The 9,564-nt window shown below is 35.7% G+C and overlaps 1 protein-coding gene across 1 annotated transcript; it reads left to right on the forward strand.

Moving 5' to 3' along the window:
* Positions 1-1,302: 1,302 nt before the first annotated feature.
* LOC131148290 (scarecrow-like protein 14) lies at positions 1,303-3,276 on the forward strand. Its single transcript, XM_058098008.1, has one exon. It carries the CDS (start codon positions 1,303-1,305, stop codon positions 3,274-3,276), a length of 1,974 nt encoding a protein of 657 aa, XP_057953991.1.
* The last annotated feature ends 6,288 nt before the right edge of the window (positions 3,277-9,564 follow it).

Here is a 9,564-nt window from a genome sequence, read left to right on the forward strand (position 1 = left end):
AAACCATTTATAAAATATTTTTACTATTTTTAATTGTGATGTACAATAAGATTATTCTCGTAAAATGAATCTTGAAACATAATAACTAAGTCAAATTATCATAATAATTTTTATTTTTATCATAGGATTTCTAATTTGTATTATTTTGTGCTTTTATTAATTCATTCATATTTTTAAATTGTTATTTGATTCAAGGATAAAAAAGAAGTTTAAATTTTCATTTATTTTAGTTTTATAAATATTAACCAAAAAAGTTATTAATTTTTTGGTTTACTTTTTGATTTTTGTTTTCATAATTTTTTACAGCAATACCTAACGGCTCAACGAAATTACTTATCTAAAATGAAACTTGATTAGGTGAACTAATTCAATAATTTCTCCATCATGCCTTTACTCCTCTTCTCTCATTCTCTCATGTTATTTAGAGATGTGAGAACCTGGACCTGATGCGTAAGCAGATCCAATATTGTGAAATAAGATTGTTCTTTCAAATGTATAATATAGTAATTAAATAAAATAATTCTAATAATTTATATATTTACTATAACATTTTTAATTTGTCTTATTTTATACTTTTTTGTTTATTTTAATTTAATTTAAGGACAAAAAAATGAGCATTTCTTCAATAAAGTTTTTATTTTATTTTAGTTCTAAAGTTAATTAGAAAAGCTATTGGTTTCGGTTTTTAGTTTTTATTTATGATTTTGAGTTTTCTTTTATGATTTTTAGCTTTATAATTTTCCTTCTATGAATTATAGTCACAACTTTATACCTTTAACTTCAATCTTCCTCTAAATTAAATTTAACGAGAACTTCAAAAGAGTATGTATTTTTTTTTTAATTACTTCACAAACTAAATATATGCTCACATCTAAACTCTAAGAAATGAAGTGCTAATTTACTGTTAAGAACAGAAAATTTTAATTTACAACATACTCAATACTCATATAATTAATTAAGCTTTTGGGTCTCCCGGGGCTCGATGAAGAAAAACAAATAGCGAAAAATAAGGCTAATCTCTCGCTCTCTAAAGAAAAACAAGTACCAAGAAATACGTCGACTTAATTCTTATTCAATGACCGTCTCTCTCTCTCTCTCTCTCTCTCTCTCTCTCTCTCTCTCTCTCTCTCTCTCTCAATGCTTTGCTGCTGCTATATCTAAATTATCCATAGCTTTGTGTTTTGTCCAGCAAAGGCAAAGTTGGAGGAAGGTTTGTTCGTGCTTGCAGTCCTCCTCGAAGGCGAGTGACGGCGACACAAACCGTGGAGTTGTTTGTTGGCTAGCATTTTACGGAAGCGATCGATGTCTTGGAACCAACCCGAACCAAATGGATACAGATCTAATGAAGATAACGTGGTTCATCCCAACTCAGCAGATCATGAATTCAATTTCAAAGACGGTTCTTTTGATCTCACCAGCCGGGAGCGAGACCCTGGTTATTTGGTTCTGCCTTCCACGATCACAGTAGTGCCGCCGGTGAAAAATTATGTTCAAGACGACGCTGATGACTCGCCTGATTCTGCATTCAAGGAGATAGCGAAAATGCTCATGGCAGACGACACGGACCAGGAGTCGGTGGATACATCCTTCAACCCTTTGGCTCTCAAAGCTGCCGAGAAATCTTTGCACGAAGTTTTGGGTCAAAAGTATCCTCACTCACACGATGATCAGCCCGTTCTCTACGCCAACAGCTTGAGTGGGATGACTCACTCTTCTCCAAGCGCACTCCCTTTTACTAGTTCTTGTAGTGGGATGGAGGAGCCTAGTAGCTGTAAATCTTTCTTCCCCTGTTCATCGATTATCGATACTGAAAACTATGATGTGCCTCCCATGTCAAAGTGTGACACTCCAAAGAGAGAGAGGGAGACTCTGCGTAAGGGTGCAGAGAGGAAGAAGGATCTGCGCGGGAAGAATGTAGATTATGTAGAAGAAGGAAGGAATAATAAGCGATTAACAGTTTATACCGAAGAAGATGAGTTAGCAGAGATGTTCGATAGGATTTTCCTTTGTCCCGACGATAGTAAAAAGCCTCAGGTGTTCACTTCAGATGATGATGAGGTTCCAAAAAATGGACTAACAGGCATATATAATGCTAAGAAGAGTAGCATGACGAAAACTCACGGTAAGAAAAGAAGAGTAGAATTGAGGAGACTCCTTCTTCTCTGTGCACAAGCTGTTGCTTTCAATGACAGCGTCACTGCACGTAAACTATTAAATCAGATTAGGCAGCAGTCTTCTGCTCTTGGTGATGGATCCGAAAGGACTGGCCATTATTTTGCCAATGCCCTTGAGGCACGCTTGGGCGGCACAGGGTCTCAAAGTTATGCTGCTTCATCTCTCCAAAGGCCATCAGCAGTCCATCAATACATATTTTATCGAGCTATTGCCTTGGCGTGCCCATTCATGGGGATGCATTTTTCTTTTTCCAATCACAACATTCTGAATTTAGTCGAAAAAGTAACAACACTTCATATTATAGATTTCGGTATCTCCTACGGTTTTCAATGGCCCAAATTTATTCATGATCTTTCTGTTAGTCTGGGTGGGCCTCCCAAGCTTCGCATTACTGGAATAGACTCTCCTAAAATTGGTCTCCAAGTAGCAAAAATAGTTGAGGATACAGGGCGTCGTTTGAAAAGGTATTGCAATCGCTTCAATGTTTCATTTGAGTATAATTCTATTGTGCAAAAATGGGAAACTATCCAAATAGAAGATCTTAGGATCAATCGAAACGAGTTAACCATTGTGAATTGCCTACAACAGCTTGAGTATCTATTGGATGAGACAATTATGGAAAATAGTCCAAGGACTTCTGTTCTAAAGTTAATCTTGAAAATAAATCCAAGCATTTTCATCCATGGTATAAATAATGGATCCTACAATGCGCCCTTCTTTGTCCCACGCTTTCGAAACACACTTGATGGATTCTCATGTTGGTTTGATATGTTTGATAGTATTTTAAGTGGTGAAGAATGGGCAAGGTCAATGTTTGAGAAAGAGTTTTTTGCGTCCAATATTATGAATATCATAGCATGTGAGGGTTTAGAGAGAGTTGTTAGGAGTGCGACATACAAGTATTGGCAGTTTCATATTATGAGAATGGGGTTTAGGCAACTCCCATTAGATTCAGAACTCACGAAAATATTGAGGGCTAAGACGAAATCTGACTATGACAAGAATTTTTTTATCAATGAAGATGGTCATTGGGTGCTACAGGGGTGGAAGGGTAGAGTTTTGCGTGCCATCTCGTGTTGGATTCCTGCAAGAGAATCTTAAAATGCATTTTTATTTTCAAACTGAAGAGTAAATTAGTATGAAATTCATTTAAAGCCTTCACTAATGCCTTCTATTTCACTGTTGTATCCTCCGAAAGATTGAGAAGGTTTACAATAATACTTTGTCTTTGAATTTAATCTCTCTCTCTCTCTCTCTCTCTCTCTCTCTCTCTCTCTCTCTCTCTCTCAAAAGAAACACACACACACACACACTCATGCATTTATCTTTGTTATTTAACTTGTTTGTTTGCCAATCAAATTTGTTGTTGTTGTTATTGTCACTTGTTTGTACGAACTTTATTATTAGTATTATTCTAACAACACATTGATCTTCAAATATTTGTTAACAAAACATGATCATGAGCTTGACATCATACCAAATATCCATTTACTTTTATTTTTCTAATTTCAATTTATAAGGTGTGTGTGTGTCTATATATATTGTTGCAAAAGCTCTTTATTTTTTATTTTTTTCTTGTTTCTTTCCCATGAAACATAACCAAAATGCGTTTTAACTAACTCTTTCTCCCAAACAATACTAGCTTAATAATAATTATTATTATTATAATTATTATTATTATTATTATTATTGACACGCCATTTTTTCCGTGGCTTGTTGTAGCAAAATGCAAGTTATTTAATTTCTCTATTTCGTTATCAAAAATACAAAAAAGAAAAAAAAAATGGAGGGATCATTTCAATTTTTCAAAGTGTTCAAAATGTCTATTTTTGGTTTTTCTTATGCTATATCTTTGTCTTTTTCTCCCATCTCACTGCAGGAATAAGACGTCTTCTTTTCACAAAATTTTTAAAAAAATAAATACAAAACAGTAAAAAAATTTCATTCACATCATTTCAGAAAATATAAAAAATTAAAAAATTTTAAACATGTTCCATCATTCTTGAGCACTTGCGTGCTCTAGGAGATTCAAAGAAGAGAGGAAAGAGTCCTTCATGTTGCCATATAAAAAAAGACAGCCCCTACAGGTGCCTGCCTCAAGCTTACTTGAAGATTCAATTCAGCACCTGCAATCAACAGGTACAGATTTTCCAACCCATATTCAATGCCCTTTTACGCTGGATATTTGGCCAATCTATCTGCTTTTTAAATCGAGTTTTAATTTTGCAGATTGTTGTGTATAACCCCAACCCCAAATATGCACAATGATATATATATATATATATATATATATATATATATATATATATATAATGCAACAATCTAAATAGTGAATACAGAATAATTCCACAACCACAACCACAACAAGTAAATAAAGTAGTAACAATAATAATAATAACACCAGAAAATATGTGGTTCGGCAATGCCTACATCCACGGGAGCAAATAGTAAGGATTCACTATCTTCTTGTCCAAATTATAAGAACAATATAAGAACCCTCTTAATAATACTCTTAACCACACTTGACTCACTATATGCAACATATGCTATGTAAGCCTACGCGGAGGTTTCCCCCTCGAAACCCAATCGTATTAATGTCCACTTATTCAAAATTTGAAAACTGTGGTGGGCATCCCGAGCCAAACCGTCGACGGTTTCAGGTACAATAGAACACTACCCCCAAAACGTCGACAATTATTGGGAAACCGTTGATGATTTTCCCTGCTACAATGTTGCATCCTGATTTCCTTCATGTTTTCCTTTAGAATGCGAGTCATAATTCACAACAAACTCCACCTCGACGACATACGCCCTTTAGGAGAAACTTAAACAATGAACTCGTTGCTCCACCTTGAACTTAGGACAATAAGTTGGGACCGGCTCCCGTCTAGCAACTGGAGACAAACATCAAGTCCAAGCAACGCCGCTTGAACTTGCTGATGGCAGCTTCGGCTTGTACCATCAACCCCGATTCAGTTGTAGATGCAACAATCTAAGACTTCGTCCTAGGCTTCCAACAAGGCCTTCCCACAACAGTAAACACAAACGCTGCTGCAAGCCTTCTATCACCAAAGTCCCCTACATAGTCTTCAACATGCCAAAACACCCCATTGCACAATCATGAGAGACTTTTGACATATTCCGAACATCACAATGCATCCTTGGGTACCGAGCAGTAGACATTCCATATCGATTCTCCACAAAATCCCATGAGATGGAAAACGAAGTCTCCTTGCGGTTCCATCTACAAAGTCACCCTGAGATAACACTAATCTTCTTACAACTCTGTCTTTGGGTACCGAGCGGTAGACATTCCATATCAATTCTCCACAAAATCCCATGAGATGGAAAATGAAGTCTCCTTGCGGTTCTGTCTACAAAGTCACCCTGAGATAACACTAATCTCCCTACAACTCTGTCTTTTCGAATCAACAAACAAAAGACCATTCTTGGTCGTACCCAAGACATTCATGTCAAAACCTTTCAATAGAGTTCCCAACTGATCAACCTCAATCAAAGCTTTCCCAGCCAATAACATGTCATTCACACACAATAGATACATCACTCCCTTGCATCCTATCACCCTCTTCCCAACTAGAAGTCTCACCAACTCACACACCTAGTACATATGCAATACTTCCATTTCCTTCATCATAGCACTCATCCACCTATTTTTTCCTTTGCCATGCATTACAACTTGAAAAATAGTAGGAACCATACTGCTGGTAGTAATGAATGCAAAAAACTCCAGAATGCCAAATTTATACCTAAGTGGCGGTTTGATAGTGCACATGGGCCCACCGTGATCCTACTGATCTCTGAATTAAAACTCTATACAATATGAACAACGTCATCTTTGCCCTGAGTCTGTAACTCTAACTGCATCACATGTCCATTCATACTATGATATTGTTGACCCGAGATAGAACTCCCCGCATTTCTCCCCTAAGTATATAACTCCATCTGAATTACATGTTTGCTATTGCCGCAATTTTCTGCCATTTGTTTCTCTTTATTTACCTTAGTACATTGCCCCATGGCTCCCATGGCTTTCTCACCAAAAGTCATGTCCTTGATCACCCCTTTGTTTGCCACATGATCACCCAAGTTGCGCCCACCTTTCTTATACCCCAAAAAGATGTACTGTCCAAAACATAGCACCAAGGCAGGGTCCTCCATCACTAGAATAGTGCACTAGTGGACATCCACTCACAGTCGAGTAGTCTGTCGCAAAACCTATCCACAATTCACCTACAACTCCCCTATCTAGAGATACCTTTGGTGATCGGTCACACGAGAAATGCATCACACTCACTGACTTCACTAAGAAGTACCCTGTAAGCCCTACATGTTGCTCACAAAACTTCATGAAAAAAACCAGCATGCTTAGCCCCAACGTCTGACCTGAGGATTTCTCTCCCGGTTTGGTTCTCCACTTCAATGTAAGTTAAATTTGGGAAACACATTAGGTTTGTGCCGCATGAGATAAACCAAGAACTTTCGTGATACACCCACGAAAATCATATGTCTACCCCGTTATGCTATCCTCATCGGTCCCCAAACATCTGAATACATGTAGTCACCCATATGCCTTAACAACATAAGTCACAAAACATTTGACTCAGATTCTCAGCTGCAGCTACACCTACAATTGTATCACCTTGCAGTGCATAGATATTTCTTGCTACCTTTTCTCCTTTCATCACTATCGAGTCACCTTCACACACTTTCATTTCCCCATTTTTCGACTTGTAACTATACAAGTTACAGTCTTAAATGCCCAATGAAATAACATTCTTCCTTAGACCCAATACATGCCTTATATCACATATAGTTCTTACAACACCATCATACATTTTTATTTTGACATTTCCAATACCAAATATTTTGCATGAAATATCATTTCCCATCAAAACACAACCGGTATTAACTGACCTGTAGGTGTCAAATCATTTTCTATTTGTTGTCATGTGATAAGAGCATCCGGTATCTAGGATCCAAGAACTCGTAAGGCACTCCGAACCCAATGAAACACATAACATATCCCTATCACTGCATTCTAAATCTTCATCCACTACATTTGCAAATTTTTACTAACCCTCAGACATATATCGGCTTTCCAGTTTTCGCCAAACTGATGCCGAAGAATCCTCATCCATGACGTGATGCAACACATCATCAGCCAAACAAATTTGGATGGTTGATATTGTCGTTGCCCCCAATTCATTCCAAGTCACTTCATCCATGCCTTCCAGTTGAATTCTGTATAAGGCCTTCACCATGCCTTACTGCACCAAAAAATCCTTCACCCTTCTCTGCCACAAATCGAAATTCTCAGTTCCATCAAAATTGACAATGTAAAATTCCATAGATGAAGATACAAAGGTCATTACAACAATGCCTTGATACCAATTGTTGTGAATAAACTCGAATTTGCATAGAGAAATTATATATATTTGTGTAAAAGGATCAAACACACACTGCAACACTTAAATGGTCAATACAAAAAAATTCCACAACCACAACAAGTAAATGGAAGCAATAACAATAATAATGACACTAGGAATTACGTGGTTCGGCAATGCCTACATTCAGGGGAACAAATGGCAAGGATTCACTATCTTTTTGTGTAAATTATAATAACAATACAAGAACCCTCTCAATAATACTCTTAACCACCAACCAACACAAAAATCACCATATACAATGAATACTATGTATATATAAGCCTTGTCGAAAGTTTCCCCCCTGAAACCCAACCATATTAACGTCTATTTATTCCAAATTTGAAATTTGCATTGGGCATCCTGAGCCAAACCATCGACGATTTGGAAATATTTACTATAAAAAGGGCTATACTGAGCCAGAGTATGTATTTTCAAATTTACATAGTAGTACAGTTTTATAATGTCAATTAAATTTATTTAAATGTTAACAGTATATGTACACACGAAATCTCATGCTAGCCACACACTGAGAATAATATAATCCGTCTTATTGAAAGGTGTCTTACCATAGCATACAAATGTTGTTTCAAGTCCTCTCGAGGATCGAGCCTAGCATGTTGCCAGGAAGAGTTAGATAGTAAACAGTCCTTGTCAAAGCTGGTAAGATTTTATTCAGTGTCTTTCATTGGAAGTAAAAGCTATGTATTATGAAGATACCTAATTATGCTTTTAAATTTTATCCTTCCATGCTTCATATATTAACTATTTCAAGTAAGTGCTCATGGATACCAATATATTTCATAGATACCAATAGTAATAACATATCATGAGCTGCTTATGGATAGCAATTTATGTTCATAGATACTAATTTTTTTAATTCAGCTCTCTCTCCCCCTTTTTTGACATTAATAAAGGAGGTTATCAATAAGCATATGTATTCTAATGCAAGGTACAATACAAGACAAATAAGCCTTGGACAATTCATCCATTGATTGTGACCAACAATATTATTTTCATTTGTTTCAATATGATAAGTATCAATAAGCTCGGAAACTCATCCTTATCCCCTATTTCAACATGTCTAATATTTTTGTATTGTTAAATAATCTTCAATAGATTTGATCAAGGAGAATTTTCTTTCTTGAGTCAACCGTATGCTATGAGCATAAAACAAGTTCATTGTACCTACAATACTTTAATTAGCTTTATTTCATATTTTTCAATTATGAGCTTTGTTAGTGATTGATTTTCCAAATCTCAAGTATGTGCAAATAATTTTATATGTTGTGCTCTTAAAAAATTTCAACCTTATAATAGTTCATCTAAGATTATGCTTTTTCATCCCTTTAGCTATAGCTGAAATATTCACCATGATATGCATAGTTAATATAGACTTTCAGATTATGCGTCAAATCTTTAAGGTAGACATATCTATTTATATTTTATGAGTTAAGCATATCTATTATCAGAGCACATTTATAATTATCATTTTATTTCTTTTAGGATTGGTTAACTTAAATTCTATATATAGGTTGTTGAGTCATTACCAATCCATTTCATTTCAGCATAATTTTAACTCCTAATAAGAGAATATTCATACCTAAAATCTATGGTTTATGAACTAGTCTTTCATCTTGGTATCCATACTTTCTTGGGTCCGGATGGTTTATCAAGAGATGTTTCTTTTACTTTCCAAACTTGTTTATTTTCACATTTTTCCTCTTTATTGGACATTCAAACTTCATATGTCCCTTCTTCTTACATAGGAAGCATATAGTGTGAGTATAAGCATTAGATGAGGTGCTAGCATAGTTTTTGGAGGCCTTTGTAAAGTACCCCATATAGAGGCTCCTTTTCTTTTTATTTTCAATTCCATTAAACCCTATGCCCTCTTTATTTAAAGACATTCTTTGTGCACCAATCATTTTATCAAAGTTCTCTT

Source organism: Malania oleifera, chromosome 2 (assembly GCF_029873635.1).
Source record: "Malania oleifera isolate guangnan ecotype guangnan chromosome 2, ASM2987363v1, whole genome shotgun sequence".
Lineage (NCBI taxonomy): Eukaryota > Viridiplantae > Streptophyta > Magnoliopsida > Santalales > Ximeniaceae > Malania > Malania oleifera.